Source organism: Gallus gallus, chromosome 15, assembly GCF_016699485.2.
Source record: "Gallus gallus isolate bGalGal1 chromosome 15, bGalGal1.mat.broiler.GRCg7b, whole genome shotgun sequence".
NCBI lineage: Eukaryota > Metazoa > Chordata > Aves > Galliformes > Phasianidae > Gallus > Gallus gallus.
Window position 1 is genome coordinate 8,477,744 of NC_052546.1, and position 21,650 is coordinate 8,499,393.

General features: G+C 45.9%; 1 protein-coding gene across 5 annotated transcripts in view; it reads right to left on the reverse strand.

Annotated features, from left to right (window-relative positions):
• Positions 1-3,875: 3,875 nt before the first annotated feature.
• Positions 3,876-21,650, reverse strand: part of ADORA2A (adenosine A2a receptor) — a 28,887-nt gene continuing 11,112 nt past the window's right edge. For 2 of the 5 annotated variants that reach the window (XM_040648132.2, XM_040648131.2), the window contains exons 2-4: positions 18,838-18,932; positions 18,052-18,724; positions 3,876-9,876 (exon numbers count right to left, since the gene is read on the reverse strand). In XM_040648132.2, the coding sequence (XP_040504066.1) occupies positions 8,916-9,876; positions 18,052-18,401 (1,311 nt within the window). In that variant the 5' untranslated portion in view covers positions 18,402-18,724; positions 18,838-18,932 and the 3' untranslated portion in view covers positions 3,876-8,915. Of the gene's footprint in view, positions 9,877-11,237; positions 18,933-21,650 lie in introns of those variants that run through there. The other 3 variants (XR_005840036.2, XM_040648130.2, XM_046901333.1) reach the window with 3 other exon arrangements.

Here is a 21,650-nt window from a genome sequence, read left to right on the forward strand (position 1 = left end):
AGCTGACTCTCAGCTTTAGTTGTGGCATTGAGTTACCAGTGGTGGGAGAAAAGACTATTTCTGTTTTTCTAATGCAACCTTTAGCATTTTGATCCTTCTGGAATTAAGAGGATGATCTTCAGGAGGGTCTGCGATTTTTCGTCTCCACCCTATTTCTATTAGTGCTTTTGGCATGAATATAAAGAAAGGCAGGAAACACTTGGAATACTGGACTGCTCCCATATGGCAGACACCTCAGAAATGAAGCAACCAGTTGTCCTTTACTTCAAGGTGCTGAGCACTCATGCAATCAGTGCTGAGCAGTCCTCTCTTGAAGCTCTGCCTTTGGCTCATCCATAATCATTGTGAACCCACTGTGGTCTCTCTGGGATGGGGAACACAAACACTCACCTCCACCTCTCCAGCGCGTTTTTGCTCTGCAGAGTAACTTCAGTCTGATATGTTACCATCACAGAATGGCTTCAAGTTTAGCAGTAAACGATTCCCAGTTGTTTTCAATGGAGCACTGTGTTTTGCTGCCCCTGCCACCAGGGTTAGCTCAGGAAACCTGGCTGTGATTGCTCTCAATCAGTTAGCAGAGGAGATGGCTTGGCAGGGATTCACCGGCAGCAGGCAAGCCTCAGAGCTGCCATTCCTGTCACCTGCAAAATTGGCCACATCCTCTGGATGATGGAGATGTTTAATATCGCAGGATCCACAGTGCATGGCAGAGCTGCTCAAAAGGCAATACAGGAAGCAATACTGTTCGGTGCTGATTGAAATGCTTGATGGGTTATACAGTAATGAGAAAGGATGGAAGTTCTCCTTGCCCCAGGATTTGCACCAGTGCAAGCAGCATTCTTACTTTGCAAGACATGCCTTTTCTTTTTCTTGCCCAGCAATTAAAGTTTGCATCAGCATGACCTTCATCCAGCCTGGATCAGCATGGGCAGAGATGCTGGGCCCAGTGCACCTGCCTGCAGAAGGTTCAGCATCTGCCATTGCTCAGCCCTTCAGCACACCTCCAAAATAGGAACTTGGCAAACAAAGCTCACAGAGTGCATTGCTAAGCAGAACATTCTGCCGAGTCCCGACACCGGGACTGCATGTTATAGGGCACTTGCCAATTCCTGAGTCAACTTTATTTATTAAACACTAGAAAGGTCATGACGAATCTCAAAAGATAAAATCTGTGTCTGTCAAGCTGCCTTCCTTATTTTCATTGGCCCAGACACTCATGTTCCACACCAACAATAACAGGACATGGGTTCAAGAGGCACCATGAGTGCAGCTTACTCTGAGATGGCCCAGGATTGTTTTGCATTCTTCATAGAACCAATCCAGGCCACTCAGTTGTCTCTTTATTAGGCCTCCCCTCACGTCTCCTGGATATAACCACCACACTGCATGGTCTTGCACCCCTTAAAACTCCAAAGCACAGGCACACGAGACTTCCAAAGCCTAGATGATGCCAAATGCCCATATGATGCAGGTGCAAGTTTTCCAGCAAAGTATCCAACCAAGATATGCTGAACTCCCATTTAGAATAATATCCTGGACTAATACCAGCCCAAAAGGCATCCCCATGACCTCACCAACAGCTGAGGCAGCAAGATACTCCATGTGCATGGACTTTCTTCACTCTCATTCCAAGCTGTTATCTAATCTCCTTGCCTTAGGTAAGGCAAAAAGTCAAGAGCTGCCCAGGGCTCTGGGTAAATCCTTGGCAAACAAAACCTGAGTGATTGCAGCTCTGGTGCTTCAGTTTCCAAGCCAGCAGGCTTAAAGGCTGCCCAGAATTCTGGAGAAGTTGCAGTCACCTCTCTGGAGAGCAGCGGGAAACTCCCAAAAACCACAGTCCCAGGTCTGGAGTTCAGTGCATCGGGCTCAGACCACACAGTATGGATCTGCACTCCAAATAACCTCATCTTTACACAGTTTTCTCTGAACCTGGAGATCAAAAGTTCTTTGCCTTTCACCTGCCAAAATATCACCATGCTATTCTCAGCCCCACACTTGGCACAGCTCATTTGGTTTCACGCACTGTGAGGACTCTACTTATCAAAGTGAACCTCTGATTTTCTGAGATCTGGGTAGAACTTTCCTGTCACTCAGCAGGGTCTCAGTGGCAAACACTGCAGTTTCACAGCAGAGCAATGATACTGCTCACAAGAGTAGTGCGCTCTGCAGCCAAAAAATCCTACAGCAGTCCCATCCACTGGGTCATTCCTGAGGAAACGACTCCAATATCCAGAAGCATCCTCCTTTCTTCCCAGAACAGCACTGAAGAGGAGACTGGAAAGTCAGGAAGAATAACACACTCCACTTATATTCAGTGAGACCCCAATGTGCAGTGAGTTGCATCATCTAACTTCAGGGATCAGAGGTGGACTCTTCCCAGGATCCGAGCTGGCAGAAGTCACACATTGGGAATCTCACTTGTTCACTTCAGCCAAATGCAAGACAGTGGGGAATCTTTCCAGTGAAAGTAAATGGTGAGGTCCATAGGGCCCCAGAAAAGATGCTCAGAGCTTTTAACCCCCCCAAATTTCTCCTTGAAATACATAGTAGGTGTGAGCACAGCAGGCGCTTGTATGCGCTATTCTTAGCAGCAAAGGCTTCCTGTTCAAGTGACAAAGAAGATCCTGCTGCTTTAAAGCTGTAAAACACCTTTTAGACAAAGCATACCATCCACCTGTTTGCAGGGAAAACACCATCCTCCACTGCTCCATCCTATTTCAACACTCAATAATGTCATCAGTTCCCAGTAGTGCAGTAAATATTGCACTGACGAGCTAAGTTGTCTCTCAGCTCAGTCTACGGCAGCAGCTCTGCAGTTCAGTTTCTCTGGGTGACCATGCCAAGGTGTAGATCTCCGAAGTTAGATTTCCAGATGAGGCCAATTGTGTTGCTGAACTGGGAGCTCTCTCTGTTCTTCCAAGTACTTGCTTTCTTCCCAGGACCAGGTACAGCCATTGTTCCCCAGGGCTCCTGCAGACCCATTGTTCCTCCGAGCTCCTGGCCTTTGATGCCGCAGAACAAAACGCAGGCTGTTTGCAAAAGGAGGGGAAAAATCAAAAAGCTTTTCAATTACACAGTTGGTTGAACAGCTCGGGCACAGCTGGCCACACAGCACCAGGGTGCCGGCACCTCTCCACGAAGCAGGGCCTCCACTGGGGCCTCCAGACCAGCTGCAAAGTGAACGGGAAGAGGGAATGGGCATTAGCTGATGGTTATCTGGTGAACTTCCATTTCAACACTTCCCAATTCCAAATGCTCCTGGATCGTACAGACTTTCACTAGCCCCCCCATACTCATCTAGGAGCTGCCAGCTGTGAAAAGCTGGAAATTATTCCTGCTGCATTCTGTCAACGTTGCTTAGAATTGGCCTGAGAAGCACCAGTAGTATCTAGATTCACTGCTTCCATTTCCAGACTACTTTGGCTGACATCACGCTGGGGCAAGCCCAGTCTAAGCAGCACTGGCAGACAGAGGGCTGAAGCAGTGATGTTACAGGGAGGCCTGATGCGTGGAAGGAGAGCCAGAAGGCTGAGATGCTCCAGTCATAGCTGTGTTCCAGGTACCTCTTCCAGATTCTGCTATGTAGCACCGTTCCTGACACTGCAGTGTTCTGGGAAAATACAGCACTCTACCTTGTGTTCAGGACACAGCTGTAAACATTTTTGCTTACTGCCAGCATGACAGATCCCAGGATGTCAGAGTTGTGAGGGGCTCCCAGTCTGTCTGGGTCCATCACCTTGTCCATGCTGACATCTTTAATAGGTAGTGCCAGGGACAGAGCTCTCCGGAAGAATAAGCCTATGGAAAAAGCTAATAAAAGAATAATAAAATGTTCACAAAATAGACAGATCTCCCTTGGACAAAGACACTCATGCTCACTTTTACAAATATATTTTATTATTTTAATGCTTATTAAGAAATGTAACCAAGACAGACCCAGCAGCACCAGTGGCTCCTCACTGCCCAGCAGTCTGATGACTTCACAGATATTAAAACTTCACAGGTTCAAGAAAGAAAACAAACTTTGGTCAATGCACTTTAAATACATATGCATGCACAGATTCTCCCACCCCTTTCCCTCCCCTCCCACTGGTAACTGACAAACAGAGGGAAAAACAACAACTATATTCGTAAAACATTTAAATTAAAAGAGTAAGTGTTTCTTAGTGACAGCATGTGCAGCAGGTGTTCGTAGTGCCTTGGCTGACAGACCACAGAGACAACCCTCCACAGACACAGGGGCAGGAACACCAGCTCCTGAGACAGAACAGGGGAAGCAAAGGATGTTCTCAGATCAACAGGTTCCAGTCTTGAATGCAACACATTCTTGTGTTAAGAGTCCCAGCAGACGAATAACACAGGAAGCTATACAGAACACTGCCTCATTTAGGGTTTAGTTGCCTTGTGCAAATCAGGAACTGGTGTCATTTTAGTTACTCTTGATGTGTTTTACTGTAAAAAAGGTCAGAAGCTCAGGGCCAGGAAGACAAAGCTCCTTGGTCTGCCTCAGAGCAGACTGATGCCCAGAACAAATCAGGAGAGAACTATTAGGCAGCTAATGTACCAAACACCTCTAGAGAGTATTCTACAGTTTCAATGCATCACAGCTGTTACAGTATGCTTGTCCTTCCCACAAAGCACGGCTGAATTGATTTTTTTAGGGGGTAGGATGGTGTGTGGGGGGGTGATGCTCATGAAGCAGAAGGGCTCATTTCACCTGACTGTGCTTATGAAATGAGACAATGCATCTAAAAATGAGATAATCCAGAAAAAAACACCTCTTCCTCAGTCACATATAAACCACACTAAGCCAACCCTCTGCAGTTATCAGGGCAAGGCTGCCCCTCTGCAGTGACCCAGGAGAGCCATAAGACTATAAATCCCTTCCAGAGTCCTTATTCAGCCATCCCCACTCCTCTGAGGCCATCAGTGCAAACCTCAGCTCTTCCCAGCACATTCCTGCTCCCATGATATCCTCCCAAACACATACCCTACAAATCTTCCTTCCACATCGAGATTTCCCATCAAACCCTAACACCTCAGTCTATTTCCGCACCTTAGAGACTTTCCTGTACCCTCCAGCATCTCCCAGAGCTTCTTTTCAAAGAAAGATCAAAGATTCAGAGCACTCCATGCAACTCTCAAACCTGTCTGCACAATAAGCTTGCTAGCACCAGCTAGGACCAGTGGCAAGTCCTTTCTGTCTACAGTACCCCAACTGTCCTACCATGCTCTCTGTAAAAACAGTGTCAGGCTCACCTCATCTCCTTCTCATCTCACTTGGCTCCATTCAAAAGCAGTTCAAGCTTGCACAGAACTCTGAGATATTGCCAATCCAAAAGAAAGCACAGAACAAAATTCTAAGTGCATTTACTTGCACACACAAAAAAACGGTGCCCTATTGAGGAAAGAGACCTCATGATAAAATTACTCCTTGGCAACTGATCAGAATTTTACTTTCTCTAAAACCCTATAAAGCAGACAAACCCTGGAGCCTAGGAATCTCAGGGGAATGGTGAAATTCATGGAATGCCCTCTCACCAAACGAGGCACTGCATCTCTCTATGGGTTTTGAGCCATTTTTAGCAACATGTTCCAGTTTAATGAAATCAGTCTCTTCTTACCCCAGCTCTTACTCTCTGGACCCACTGCACCTTGGATTCCTAAGGAGATCTTCTCTATCCTCTCCTGATGGTCACCTCACTCTTCCCTCTGTCTTGTACCATCTTTGTTTATCCAGAATAGCTATTTCATCAGCTAAATCTCCAGCTGGAAGAAAAATGGGAATATGAGTTGGAAAGTTAGGAAAAAAAACATTAATTCTAACTTTTCAAACAACTCTTGCTCTGTGTAGTTTGGAAGAGGTGCATTTCTCAAGAGCAGAGAGCACATTTTATTCATGGGACTCTAAAACTTCTTTTTCAATAAAAGGAAGGAAGTCTTGAAATCATGAAACAAGAAATAAGAATTCCAAAATTCTGTTCAAAAGGCTCACGCTCCCCCCAACAACTTTGGAAACATCTTCTGAAGGTCCATCTCAGACATATGCTTGCCAGAAGGCATGCAGCATGTGGTGCAATTGGCCATGCGCTCCTTCCTGCGACTACAGACTTCCAATTCCATACAAAACACTCTGTCTCCTTCCCACCACTGCACATCCTCCTACACACATCCCCTGGCCCCTCTTTGTTTGAAATCTAGATCATTAATAGTGAAAGGGCCTGGATACACTCGGGACACAACTCAAACAGTGACAGAAAAACTGATTTCAGGACATCTGGAAACTCTAAGTTTGCATGGCAATCTTACTTTGGTTGGGCAGGATAGTTTTCCAGAGGGGCAATCTTAATTTTGTCACATCAATATAGACCAATTCAATTCTTGTGGCAACCAAGCAAGAAGGAACCCACAATTGAGTGTGAAGAAGCTCAGGAAACAATAGAAAGCAACCAACCTACATCAGCTGTTGAAAGTCTGATGCGACATGGCATAAAACATCCCTTCACAATGGCAACTAAAGCTCAATAGGAGACACTTCTGCACTTGCCTGTGTTCCAGCACACGAGCAACACTGGTATTTTCCCACACTTCCTTCCCTGCTCTGCTTCTTTGTGAACCTAATTGTTATTGACATGAATACCGGATGTAATCTTGTGTTATTCTTAGAAACATTTCAGCTCCCAGATGAGGCCTAAAGAGATCAGATCCCCGTTTTTCAGACTGAATTCCTCTGCTGCTGTTTCAGGAGGCCAGAGGAGCCATCCTGCACAGAGCTGACAGAAATATTCCATCAAGGAAGATGAAGAGCAACAAGATCCCAAGTCACCCTGCAGAGGGAGGGCCTGCCTACAGCATTTTGCTAATGGTGCTAGAGTGATAATCCACACCTCTGATGTTAGACTACATGGTAGAGCCATGCCAAGAAAGCAGCAATTCAATTAAACTCTGGAGGCTACTGTTCCATATACTTGCCTGTCCTTCTGCTAAGTATTGTGGTGGCAAACGCATCCTCTTATCCATCTCACAGTAAGCTGTTTGCTAGCCTAGAGCAGTCACATACTTTGGACACATTCAATATTATAAACCACTCCTCACCTTCATTCAGACAGACTGGAAAAAAAAGAAAACTTTCTTCAAATAAAACTTAATTTTCATTCTAATAACTCACAATATTTAAAATAAACATGGATGGAGAATACACAAACCTAATGTGCTATTCTCCAAATATCAAAATCCAGCTCCAATTTCCTTCCTAAAAATGAGATTATTTGGGTTTTGAAATGTTAATAGAGAGACGCGGGGAGGAGCCAGGCTTGTAGGCTGACACCTCTGATATTTTCAGCTAAGGAAAAACTCCTGATCCTCAGAATTGCCAGACTTCTAACTTTCTAGTAGGACCATTGTTGCCCATCTCCCTGGAAGGCTGATGGCACAGGACATAGAGTATTGGTCTGGAAAACAAAGACTGGAAAATATTTAGGTAGAACACAAGCTAACATGGCACTCTGCTATCCCTGAGCTACCAAGGCTTCATGGGTGATACAGAAAAATTACTAAACTGCTGTGAAACTCCTCTACGACAAATCATATCAGTGCATACCTTTGCTGTAGCAGATTTGCCTGTTCTCTTACAGATACTACTGCAGTTTCTAAGCAGATTTCTACTAACACTGACTGCTTCCAGCTCCTCAGAGTATCTTCTAACCAGACAGACTGAGATCTGTTGGCCTCTGCACTGCTGGGATACATCAGGCTTCACAGTAAAGCACATCAGGAAACAACTGAAACCACAGGAGAAAAAGATGTTCAGACAGAGCTGGGATTCCAAAAGTAAGTAGGTATGTGTCACTTTGTGTCATCCCCAATCCTGCCTCCCCATCAAGAAACAACAACAAAAAAGTGTCCCATAGCCTTTTGAGTGAGAATGACAACTTCAGATCATGGAATTAATTTGCACTCTGGGAACCCAGGGCAGGCACAGACACAGAGGAAACAGCAGTAGCCAGACAGTGCCCACCAGCCTGCAGACACCTCACACCTGATGACTCTTCACAGCAACTCAGGGCACAACCACCCCTGGTGACAAAGACCATCCATGCTCTAGCACCAAGTCCTGCTGACTGTCCTTTTGCTAAGGGAACTCCATTTAAGTCTCAGTTTTCATTATTTGTTGGATAGGGTGAAACTATGAGGTTACATTTGTCTTGTGCATCTGGAACATTGAGTGCCCAGGGAATGGATGTGAGTTCTTGTTCATCTTTATAACTTAACGCAATGTAATCTAATCAAGACAAGAAAAAACATCTGAGCAACCTGTTGCAGTATAAGCTTTAAAAACATGAACTGAAAGACAAAATGTCATGGTTGAAGGTATGCAAAGCTCCCATCAGGTAAACTCCTTTCTTGTCCAAGCACCTGATGGCATCCTTCCTGGCCAACAGATGTTGCTATCTTCCTTCCATTTGTTGCAGGGCCAAAGAATTAGACGCTCCTCCTTGTTGCTCTTTACAATCAAGTGAATGCTTTCAGCCATGGTTTTATTTCTGTTGGTAAAGACAGCAAAACTGACGTACAACCACAGACACACAGTACAGCATAATGTCATGATACGCCCTGCATCAGCAGTCTCCCAGTGCTCAATTTGGAATGCCATCTTTGACCCTGCCACTGCTCTTGGTGACAGATAGGTCATCGATGGATAACGTGTCCCTCCTTTCTCAGTCTGTTTCAATGGTCTCTTGGCTTTTCTCCAGTCTAGTATTTAGGATTGCCACGACAGTCCTGGGTAAGGACCCCTTCTCCACAGTAACTTGAATACACATCTCTCCCCCCGCCCCCCAGCCTCATCTTCTGCCATGACAGAGGCCACCCATGGAAAATAAAATAATTATACCAGGAAGACTGTGAACGATTCATCAGGAAACATCAGCTGTTGCAAGGGCTGTGGTTTCTAGATCCGAGAAAGACACCTGGGCATCTATTAACTCTTCATGGTGAAGATCCCTGTTCACACATGCATCTGAGAGAATCCCATTTTTGCAGGAACGTGGGAGATGCCCATTTGTCTCCATGTCCAGAGCATTTCCATTCTGGTGCCATTCCAAGACAGCTTTGCATTTGTTTAAGTCCTGCTTTTCAGGATCCCTGTGAATCTCTCCATTGGTGTATACTTCTAACGCATACTCACTGATTCGTATGCTGGCATTCTCTTCATCCCCACCATGCGTGGAAGTCCTAATGCTGGCTGTTCCTGCTTTGAACTGCTCTTTCCTCCCCAGGATATGCTGGCTGATGATTTTACGGAAGGTGTATCGGAACTCCCTGATTCGGTAGGCATAAATTAGAGGATTTACAACCGAGTTGGCATGAGACAGGATAATGGCCAGATACATCAGCCAGAGGGGAGCATGAGCACAGTTTGGGCAAAAAAGGGTGAAACAGTTAATAATATGTAGTGGAAGCCAACAGACTGCAAACAACCCAACAATGATGGCTAAAGATTTGGCTGCGTGGACTTCCTTCTGCAAAGTGGACCGTGAGCGTTCCCCATGCACCATCTTGTTCTCCATCTGCTTGAGCTGCCGTCGGGCTGCCATGAAGATTTTCAAGTAGATGCCAAACATGAGGAGAAGAGGCAATAACACACAGGCAAAAAAGTTGTAGTAGACCATGTACTCCATGGTGACCACAGCCTCAAAGAGACATGCCACCATACTGTTGCTGCAGTTGATGGGAGAGGACTTATTAGCACCCACCTCTTCAATCTGGGAACGCTTGTGCCACCCTAGCATTGGTGTCAAGCCAATGATGAAAGATAATACCCAGCAGATGGCAATGATACCTTTGGCTCGAGAGCCCGTCACCAAGCCATTGTACCTGTAAAGCAGAGGAAAGAATGAGAATTATACCACTGTCATTCAATAAGCCCCTGACACCCAGACGATGGTCCAGTGCCCTAGAAGGAAGAAGACAGCAAGAAAGGCATCGGTTTCTTCAGCCAGGCCTTTGAACTGCTGTGTAGAACCCACCTAGCCCAGCATGGGCTCCACAGTGACACTGCATGCCATCTACTTCCCTCCTTGCTCCTTTAGGCAGTGAATAGGCTACAGAAAAGCAGGGAAATTAAAATGGTTTTCAGCTTCATTGCACTGTGTCACTTGGTCACCCATGAAGATCTTGCGGCCTGGATAACTGGCATCACTGTTCTGACCCTTGGTGGTGAAGGCCACTATGGCTCCTATGCCAAAGGCATAGACATGGCTCCTCCATTCTGCCAAGGAAGCAGGCTTCTAGCACAGAATTGCTGTCTGTCTCACCATTAATCCATCTGTAAGCCAAACAGCACCAAAGGACTGGAGGCACAGTGCCACTGGCCCCATAACCTAGGTGGGTTCCAGGGAAAGTCTGTTGCTGACTGAGTTGCAGAGGCCAGGCTGGCATTCCCCTGCACATTATTTCACTTTGCTCCCGCTTTCAACAAGTCCAGCATCACCAGCCTTCCTTAAATAACTGAGACAAGGCCAGCAGTTTTCCTCACCATTGCAGCAAAGCTAACCCCATATCTTTCTCATAAAACAGGAGTTAAGCTAAGGAGAGTGCTTTGACCACAGGAACACTGCGGGCTGCACTGCATACACCAAAGGTAACCTCGGTGATGGAGACATCGATATACCTAGCTCAAGCCAGAGCTCCTAGCAATAAATCCACCAAGATCTGTTGAACAAGACAATAAGCAACATGGTAAGAACCTGATAGGGCAGCCAGGGACCTTTGTTTGTTTGAAATATCAGCCAGTTCCCAAGGCCTCACAGGTTACTGCGAGTCCTGAGCTGACTCCACCAGTTCTTCTCTCTGAAAATGTAAATCAGGGCAACAGTTTAACATTTCAATGCAATTTCCTTTACTTGGTAACACTTAGCATAGAAAGTAGATGGCTGGATTCCCACATTGTCCAGTGTGGGTCCCACACTGCGTTTGACCCCATGTGTCTGCAATTGGACCACAGTAGCTCTGGGCTACCAGTGTTTACCCAGTCCTCCTTCTCCCTCTGTCTCCAGAATTCTCTCAGCAAATAAACATTAAAAATAATAATAATAATCCAACCAGCCACAGAAATCTTTCCATCTCTCGATGAGACAGCCCCTCCCACAGGTTCATGCTCCTATCCTAACACCAGTTCAGAGCAGGGGAAGGGAGATGCTGCTTTCTCCAGGCACTGCAATGAACAGAGATCTTACATGCACTTTAAATCCCTGCTGGTGGGCTCTGGAAACAACCTGGCTGATATAAAACCTGGCAGGCTCCATCCTCCATTCCACAGCTGCATTTCAAAAACAGAAAAGGAGGAACAGCTGAGGGAGCCAACCACAATTCCCAGCACTCAAAATACACTGAAATCCACCTTCCAGAAATTAGAGGGGGATTCAGCTGATCCTGGGACATAAAAAGTTCTCTCTAGCAAGAGATGGAACCTACTCAGTGCCTACAGGAGGCTGAGAGCACAGCATGGATGCTAGCAGAGAAACTGCTTACATTCAGAGCTAATTAACACAGTGAAACAGCATCTGTGCTTTGAAAAATACCCTTGGGGAACAAGAGGTTGGCCAAAGGCACTTGGAGCTTTGGAAAAAAAGAAGAAAAAAAAAATCACAAAACCCTCCAGCCCTGGAATTGGCTACATCTTGTCAGAGGAATTTTGAAATCGTGCAGCTGTTATCCCACGACTGGAGATGTCCCATCCCTTCCACTAAAAATACATTCATCACTGCTCCAGGCAAACAACTCCCCCCGCCCCACTCCAGCTTCTCCCTCCCTCTTACCCTCTGGGGATTCCCATGCAACAAACTTTACAAGGCTTAGGAACAGCACTTAACCCAAGCAGCCTTCTGCTTCCCAGCTGCACTGTACCAAGTTGGCAGTGCTATCAATTCATCAGTACATTTCCATAATGCTCAGCATCTCCAAGGGCTAAGAGCAAAAGCTCACAACACTGTGTGTAGCACCTCTCTGGGTGTCTTTCTGGCCCCCAGGACAAAACTGCTGCCTGTACCCACAGTGCTGTACAGCTCTGGATGATGAGGTCAGGGCTTTCAGGGAGCATCACTCAGTTTGAGCTGCTGGCACCCCAATGCAGGAGGTGCAGCCCGCTGAAAGGAGCTGCTCACACCTACAGCCCATGCTCTGCATAGCTGGAGAATGACTTTGTAGCATGTCTGATGTGTCCAGACAGCGCTGGATTGCCTGTGCACGAGCAGTTCTCATGCTTCCTGGAAATACTGGACTTGCTACACAAACAACAACTTCTGCTGGTGAAACTGCAGGCACAGAGAACACGTGTGCAGAGACACTCGGGGTGGAGGTGGGTGTGGGGTTGGGGTATCTGCCTCCTCCATGAAGTCAAACCCACTTGTGCAAATACGTGTGAGCATGGATATCTTCCCCCAGATAATTCTGCCTGCCCTGCTGCTCTCCCACCAGCAGACTGGCGCACTGTCTCCAGGGGAGCAGCTGCTTTTGTGTATGCACAACTCCCCTGTGCTGCCTAAATTAAACTGGCTGAAGATGTGATACCTCATGATCCCTCTCCTAAGCTTTGCCATCAAAATAATGACTGAAGCAGAAAGTGTAGCACATCACCTGTCTGATCTGTAAGTCTTGAAGCAGGGTAGAAGGCAGAGCTGGTATGAGAACCACAGGTTCCTCAGAGAGAGGTTAAAATCCTTCCATCCGTTACATGATTTGTAGCTGGCCTAACTCATCATCACAGCTTCTGCTTGGTGTGCTGCTTGTCTTCCAAACCCAGCCCCGGCTGGCAGCATGGCTCCCCTCAGCCAAAAGGCCCCACCACATGCAGAGCTCACATCAGCCAAGGGAGCGACGTGCTGCACATGGAGGGCACTGCGCTTCGATCTGAATTCCAGCAGTGCTCAGTGCTTCTGAACAACTCACTGCAAACACTGTTTGCTGAGCACAGTGCCCAACAGCCCACACGCCCCTGGCAGCTGCAGTCACAGGGGCAGGAGGGTATTCTATCCCTATAGCATGTATCTGAAAAGTGAGAGACACTGACAATCCCAGATCACTTGAGAAATCCTAGAGCAGGATATCAAACCCAGATCTTCTCACACACCACTCAAACAACTCTTTCCCAAAACTCTCAGTCAAGAAACATCCTCCCTTGTTACCAGATAATACCTGACCTGGTACTTGATCGTGCTATGGGGGCAGGCAGGGTGGGATCCCACAGCCACGTACAGGGCTCTGAGCAGCAGAAGCAATGGCAGTGGGCAGGCACTGCTCTTTTGCTCACAGCACTACCAGCTTCCAGACCACAACTTTGGCAGCAGCAAGTTCCAATGCAGCACACAAAGCCATGGACAATTCATGTTGCTCTCAAAGCCATGCCCGTGGTTGTTAGAAGGAGAAAGCAAATTATCATTTCGTATTGGGCCGAATCTGCTCATAATCTATTTGACAACATATGAGCATGTGTAGGAAGTGCTTGGCATAAGGTCAAAAGGCTTATGGTGAGCATGGAAAGAAGCAAGTGGGTCAAAGTGGCAATAAAATGTTAAACCACTGATTCAGATGCTCATCTGTGACCATTTAAGAAAGTCAGCTGTCTCCAAAGTACCTCCCTTCAGATGACAAGGTCTCCACTTCCAGCTCCTGCAGTTGGCACCGCATGGCAAGCACATGGATTGATGCCACAGGCCAACACCTGAAGCCGGCACATGGAGCAAGCAGTAACCTGAGAAAACTTTTCTGTTTGGTTGCAGGAAGAAACACCTTCTCTCCTTCCAGTGCATCAGAGCTACCTGCCCTTCACCATGGGAATCTCTGCACCACCAGTGCATGCACAAGAGCACATGGCTGGGCACGGTGCCCTCGGAGCGTTTCCTGGCACCAAAGAGCCTGGAAAGTGGCAATTGTTCTTGGCCCCTGACTTCATCCCAGAGCTCAGAATCGCAGCCAGTTTTGTTTCCAACACCCAGGGGTTTTATATCAGCGAGTGCAGGTTTTCAGGTACCTGCCATGCTAGAGACAGTTTGCATTCAGTCCTACCCCGAACAATGGCTTGGCCTCACTTCCTCGGGAGTGCTTTGTTGCCACTTTCAGAGAGTTACACTTGTATGAAAGCTGGCAGGAGTCAGCAAATGTTTGAGAACTTTTTGAAAGCCTTTAAATTCTGTGGAATGTTTTAATTATTTGACAATTAACAATTTTTTTCTTCTATTTTTAAATGTTACCTATACATGCCTTCCCTCACTGCCATTTTGGGGGGGGGGAGGTTCTTTTAAGCACAGAAAAATCATTCCAAACGTAGCACCAATTGCATACTGACGTGTCCAAAACCAAACAGAATAAGAAATCTCATTCTTCTGCCTCCTTAATGCTTACAGCTTATTTGTGTGGGTGTACACAACCAGAGATGTCCATCGAGATGTGAGGTTGCCTTAGGACAAATTGGGTATGGAACAGTTAAATGAGGAGAAAAAATACGTTTGGTGCTTTCCCCCCCCCTAGAATATAGGAAAGAGGTCTCATTTATTTGTAAGAGTATTTATCTATATCTATATTGGGAATGTCTGATGTTACGTTTCTTACCCTCTGAGGGGGAGAGAAGAGGCATTCCCCTCGAAGGTCTTCCCATTAAAGAACTCAAAAGGGTTGCATTTTTAGTGAGAGAACTTTCCTTACATTGGTTTGATGCGCATTTGAGACAACCAGAAAGTAAAAAGTGAGATGTGAGCAGTCTGAATCATACCTCTTCTCCCTCTTGGGCTAATAGCTTTCACTTTCTCAGCATGTCAGAAGCGATAAATCTAATGTTCATTCACCTATAAACTCTTCTGGGGAAAACAGAATTGACAACTTCTTCCTTCCTTTTGTAAAAGGACAAACTAATAGAGGACAACGAGGAGGAGGAACCCACAGATCTACTTGTTGGTTTCTGCAGCCAATCGGCTCTACTGCTTCTGGGCTGGAAGAGGGTGTGCTCTGTTATTTCTAAAACAAAATAGTGAAACAGGTGCAGTGCCCAATGCTGGGCAAGCCAGAAAGATGACTTCTGAAAGACACTCTTACTTTGGCTATTCCAGAAAATTAAACTTTAAAGATAATACAGTCACAGTGCCTAATAATAATAATAATAATAATAGTAATAATAAAAGGCAGAAATCCAGATTTTTAAAGTCCCTTTCCTGGAAAGTCATTCTCTAACCATATGAACGCTTAAACTGTCAACAAAAGTTTCCAGAGTTAATTTGGAAGAGATTGATGACATTGCACCTTTTCAAAACCAAATCAGATAAGGCTACCAAAGGCTGCTCTACATGTGCTTCCTCGTGCATTTATTATCACACTGGTTTATGAACTGAAAACATTTATCTGCAGAAATGCAGAAAAGTGAAAACAGTCCAATTTATAGGTACTAACATTGATAGTTTCCTTCTGCAATGGAATAGATTCACTTTTCCTTATGACCACACCAAAAGTAGACTGTCACACAACTGTAAGTTTGGAAATCAGCAATTAACAGCAATGTTACAGCAGCACCAACGAGCTGAGATGAGCCTTCAGGAATGACTATGCTGCACTGGTCCACATGGAAAGGTAGAGCAGGGAATGGGAGGCTTATGTTAACCAACGTAAGTGCTGGGTGAGCAATGTATTCAGATAGGACAAAACTAAACTGGGCAGGCTGGTACAAAGAGATTTAAACTTAACAAGAGTGAGGATATCCAAAACCTTCAAGTTGAGAGCACAATAATGAGAATTTTGTTCCATTTTTGCAGCCATATCTCTTACTCAACAGGATAGGAAGTCTCTCCACTGGTGAGAGCATGCTGTGTCCTCCTAAGGACAAGATGGGAAGGAAGGAGGCTCCTATGCTCGGCCAGCCTTAGCCTGTCCCAGGGCTTCCTCTGCATCTCAGGCTTGCTGAACAACTCTCAAGCATTGCCACAAAGCATTCAGACCCAGCCCACAAAACGCAGTGCTGTTTTGCACCCACAGGCAGATGTGTCCAGACACAATGCAGAAGGCTGAACTGAGTAACAGCCCCTGCACACATACCAAAACTCCCCCTTGTCCCAAATCAGCCTCCCTGGATGCACACCAAGTAGGAGCTAGTCACATCCAGCTTCCAAACTCAAGTATTTAAATCATAGAATCATAGCACGGCCTGGGTTGAAAAGGACCACAATGATCATCTAGTTTCAACCCCCCTGCTATGTGCAGGGTCACCAACCACCAGACCAGGCTGCCCTTTCAACTCCAAAGTGGAGACCATAGAACAACCACCTTCAACACTGGCATGGGGACAAGCCCTTCCCTTGACCTAATACACAGGTGTCCAACCTTTTGGCTCGCCTGGGCTGCATTAAGTGAAGAGGAATCATCTTGGGCTGCATCTACATATGTTGCTCCTAAAGTAATGCCTCCTATTTATTTCCATGGAGACTACAACTGATACGAAAAGCACAATAATACTCTTTGATAGAGCAACTTCTCAGCCTCAAAACACCATTTTTAACATAGGCACCATCATTAGCTGCTCATTTTTGCTAGCAACGAATAAGAGCCTGTATGCCATGCCCATAAATATCTGCACCAGCGGAAGAGATGCACTGTCCTTAGACTTCATAAACGTTCAGCAAATATCAATGCATGTCAATGGGGGCCATTTTTTCTACATGGGGGAATTTGTTTCCACACCTTTGCTTCATCTGCATTTCCGTGTCAGACGCCATTTGTCACAGTGCCCCTCTGCTGCCATCTGTCACACAGCAACAGAACGGAGCAGAACGTTGGTGGGAAGGTCCATTCTCTACTGCCATACCACCAACATCCACCTCTGACATCACAGGCCAACATCATTAAACAGGAGACATTACTTTTGGAGCAGCCTTTGTAAATTATACAATATAGGTAATATATAAGTAACAATACATTTATTTTTTATATTTTACTAAAAAGAGAGCAACAAAAGCTTAAAACTAGTGGGATATTTGGCCTTGTTTTTGTGTAACTAACTGGTTCAGTGACAGTGGCTGCCAGTCTCAGTGAGCTCTCAAGGTGTTCATCAGAGATTTTTGATGAAATGTTACTGTTCCTGTGCTTCATCCTTGAAAACAGTTGCTCATAGATGTGTGTACTGCCAAAAGGGGATGACATGAATAAGGTGTGGTTGCGAGGGATATTTCTCTCTGATAAGAGAGGGCTTATAGAAGTCCTGTAAAGAGACATGGTCAAATCTTTAAGTTGAATATCTGGTTGCAGCTGTATACATTCCATTCTTAAATTTGCAGGTCATGTATTTATAACTACTGAAAAAGGAGTTACAGACACGAATTGATGATTTTTTTTTTTTAAATCATGAAATCTATTCTCAAATTCCTGTATCAGAATGGAAAGCAATGCTGCGTATTTTTTTCACTGTTCACACGACTGTGCTCAGCCAGTGTATCAAAATGCATAACGTTATTTGCCATCACCTGAGTCAGCCCTGCACTGTGCCCTCCCTGTGCCCTGGTTTCAGCTGAGGCAATGTTAACAGCACACTGATGCTTTGGCTGTTGCTGAGCAGTGGATGCTCGCCAAGGGCTTGTCCCCCAGCCACTTGGTGGGGAAGAGCCATCACCTCTATAGTGTGGGGTCTGAGGTGGCCACATGCTGCTTCTCTTCCCTTTAGCTCCACTTTCCTGCAGCAATCTCACTTGTGCTGCTGGCCAGGGCTCAGAGCACACGTTCGTGAGCGTACAGCGTGCTCCTGTCTAAATATGGAGCAGCAGCTCCCAGGCAGCACTGCTGCAAAGCCACGGGCACGTGCCACATGAGGGCTGCGGTGAACAGTAGAGAAATCACTCACAAATCCAGCAACCAAGGCAGCCCCTAGGAATGTGGGTTGGGTTTGTTTTCTCAAATTACAAGGTGAAAAATGCTGCTGCTCATTAGTTTTATCTTCTGCAGTTTACCACGAGATCTGCTTTTACTGATGCTCATTCCCCACTAAGGTGCCCCCTCTGCCTTCCAGCCCACCCTGCTTACCTGAGGGGTATGCGGATCGCAATGATTCTGTCGATGGCAATAGCGAGGAGGCTGAAGATGGAACTCTGAGTCAAGACCAGGACGAAGCAGGCGATGAAAAGGCAGCCATAGAAGAAGGCACAGAAGCCAGTGCTGATGGTGATGGCAAAGGGGATTGCCAGCACTCCCACCGCAATGTCAGCAGCAGCCAGGGACACCACGAAATAGTTGGTGACGTTCTGCAGGTTGCTGTTCAAATAGACTGCCCAGCAGACCAGGACGTTCCCCAGGATGGCCAGCACCGCAATGATCAGTTCCAGGATGATGTAAGCTATGTCTGAGAGGAAGTCTTCTTTCCCATGTACTAGCATGGTGAGAGCGACCAGGCCAACGTGAGAACGTGCCAGAAAAGCTCAGCGTTCATATCTGCAGAGCACTGAACGGCCAAGACACCTCGAAGCTGTCTGAGGTCTGCAGAGCACTCGGCGGCCGCCGTGAGGGTGGCTCACGGATACACCTCTCTGCACATGGCTGCTGGATGTCTTCACAGGAGCAGGTGTCAAGAGAAAAAAGACAGGGCTCGCTAGCTTCGGCAAGGTGGAGGAACCAGACACAGAGCAATTCAAACTCTTGCAGATGAGTAGACAGAGTACCTCAGGTAGTCAAACACTGCTCCCCAGGTCGCAGAGTTCAGCTGGCAACACGACACAGCAAGCGCACTGCACGTCAGCGTCACATTGGCTGTCAAGTTTTGTTTCCTGTTGACAGTCACACTGCTAGTCATGGCTTCCTGTCAGACATACCTACCAGCAACATCCTCCGTCCTCTGTCCCTTTTTCTGCCCAAGACCTGGGAAACATTCTCTTCAGCCGAAGCAAACATTCAACTTCTCTTGTAGTTTCCTTAAAAACAAATAAAATAATAATAATAACAACAAAAAAACCACATATGCTAAGTAATCAGCTCTACGGCGGAGATGGAAAAAGCAAAATCTCATTAGAGTGGCACATTAAATTGATAACGGATATTAAACAGACGAAGAAGAATACATCATTGGCAAAAATCTCACATTCTGTCTACCCTGAAAGCTGCAGGGCCAGACCCAAGGCTCAGGAAGGCAGCATTTCGCAGTGGTGATGAGAAACAAGAGATGTTTTGTTTTTGAGGCTACCAACTGAGCTGGCACTTCTGCAGCTGCTCCATAGTCTGCCCTGAAACATGAGAGCCCCATTAATTATGCCTTGGCAAGCTCTGTGGCTACGCAGAGGAAAGGTGGAGGAGGCTTTTACATACACCTGTCTCCCTCTGATCACAAACACAGGCTCGGGCCATCACGTGCAGCCCACCCTCACATACTTTGCACAAAGGCTTGCTGCACCAATACACAGCTCAGCAATGGCACGAACGCTCATTCATAAGGGGGTTATGCTGCTGGCACATGCATTCACTCTGTTCCCACACCCTGTTTTTCCTCCAAGTGCACGCATACTGAAATGCAATTGGCAGCAGGGAGAATAAATAGCTCAAGGCATGTCAGACAGCAGTGTCAGTACTTCCCTGCTGGGGACGGACACATAGTACAAGGGTCTTTAGGTTGCCCTCCTGCAACACCATCTTTTTGCTCACATACATTTTATCCTATAGGCAAACCACTGAAGTTGCTAAACCAGCATTGTACATAGCGTTTTTTTTTTTGCATCCATAGATTCTGATACACTTCAAAGAGAAAGCCAGCTTGATTCTACAACTCCTACCAGCCAGAAACACATCCAACCCACATTCAACCCCTGCTAGAAATGCACACACAGGCACAATGCCACCACCATACCCCAGAGTGCACATTCATATTCCTGCATCACACACAAACCTGGGACTCACCATGATGCAGGGTAACACTACTCCTACAGATGCTGTTTCACAGGAATAGGTACACACCACCTACATGCTTGTGTGCCTCATCTGCACACTGATTCTGCAGGTATCGTGCACTTCGCCACAGTTTCAGCTAAAAATCTACCAACAGAGAATACAGTTCTCTGAGATCCACACCACAGTTAAGAGAACTGTTTGCTGTGCTACCCTGGAACTTTCAGACTGGGTTTTAAACCTTGTTTAGCAAGATTTAGTAGCAGGATCTTTTCACTAATTTCTGAAACCATCAGAGGGCTGGGAGAGAGACAGACGTAGCACAGGCTAATAAATGACTAACTCAGGTTCTGAGGCAAAACACACCTCCACAACAAATGATTTTTGGTACCTCATCCACTAGTGATGGGCCGTGGCCTAACCCAGCAGGTTGCATGCCTTCACAGTTCACTGTTTTGAAGTCAGAAACCTAATTTCTCAGGACAAAATAAAAGGGTAAAGACAGTGATAATAAAAGAAAATATGATTAACTTGTGATTCACATCAGATCTCAGGAATACAATCTAATTTTAGACCTTTCATTGATTTAGAGCTCTACTGCTAATGCAGCATTTGAAAGGAAAGTAAATGGCTCTTGGTGGCTTGGATACGTTTCAAAAACCCAGCTTCTCCTTCACCTCCAACAATCTTTTGTATGTTTCATTTGGTTTGTGTGGAAGAAATGAACAGAATAGATTAGTTTGTGATATAGCTATTAAGAGGGAGATAAAGATCACCCATTTAATCTTTTCAAAAGAACAAAAACCCCAAGAAGTCTCTATATCGTTTATCTTCCTTCAGCAAAAACCCTGTTTTCCACTGACCTCCCACGGATTGCTTCTACCTTCTGGAATTTCAGGGCTGTCGGCAATGTGTTCCTACATCACTTCTCCAATGTCTGATTGCCCGTTTCAAGTCCCAGTAGGTTTGTTTCAAGGCACTGATAATGAAACCTCCCCTGCAGCCTGCCTTCCAGAGAAGGAGATCAGAATATCAGATAGGGACAAAGAAAATCGGGAGGGAAAGAAAACAAAGGGCAAGAGGGAAAATAAATGACAACACTTTGTGTAAGAGAGTAAGAAAGGGATGGGAGGGGGAACAGCAGGACAAAAGTTGGCAGAAGCCGAAGAAACAACCAAAGGAAAAGTAAGACTGCAAGAGAAGCACCGTGTGTTTGTTAGATGGGTGCAGGCTCCCATGTCCTACAGTACCATGGCTGCAGAGATGGTGATGGGGAAACTAACACTGTCAATGAAACAGGGGGTACTCTTCCCAGTGCTAGAGCTTCCTTTGGTTGGATTATGAATTTGTATTAATCTCTCATGCATTCTGTTTTACCTGGCTCTTTCAGTGGCTCACCTCAAACTCATTTTCCAACAGGACACGGAGTAAAGCAACACATCTGCTCCAAAGAGGTCCCCTCATACCAATTATTCAGCACAAAGACAACGCTGGAATTACTGACAGCTCTGCACATGTTCTGAAAAAGCACGATGCTGGAATCTGAAGCTTAATGACCACACCACATACTGTTTTCTAATATGGCAGAATTTTCAACCTTCTACTTCAATAGTTTATTTCATGGTCTTGTTTTAACCTTTCAATTTAGCTTTCAGTTCGTTTGGCCCCTTGCTTCCCATTCCCCTTCACAACCAGTGGGCGATTTTTCAGCCTAGCTATTTATTGAGAGGCCATCTGCAAGATGTTGTGTCCAG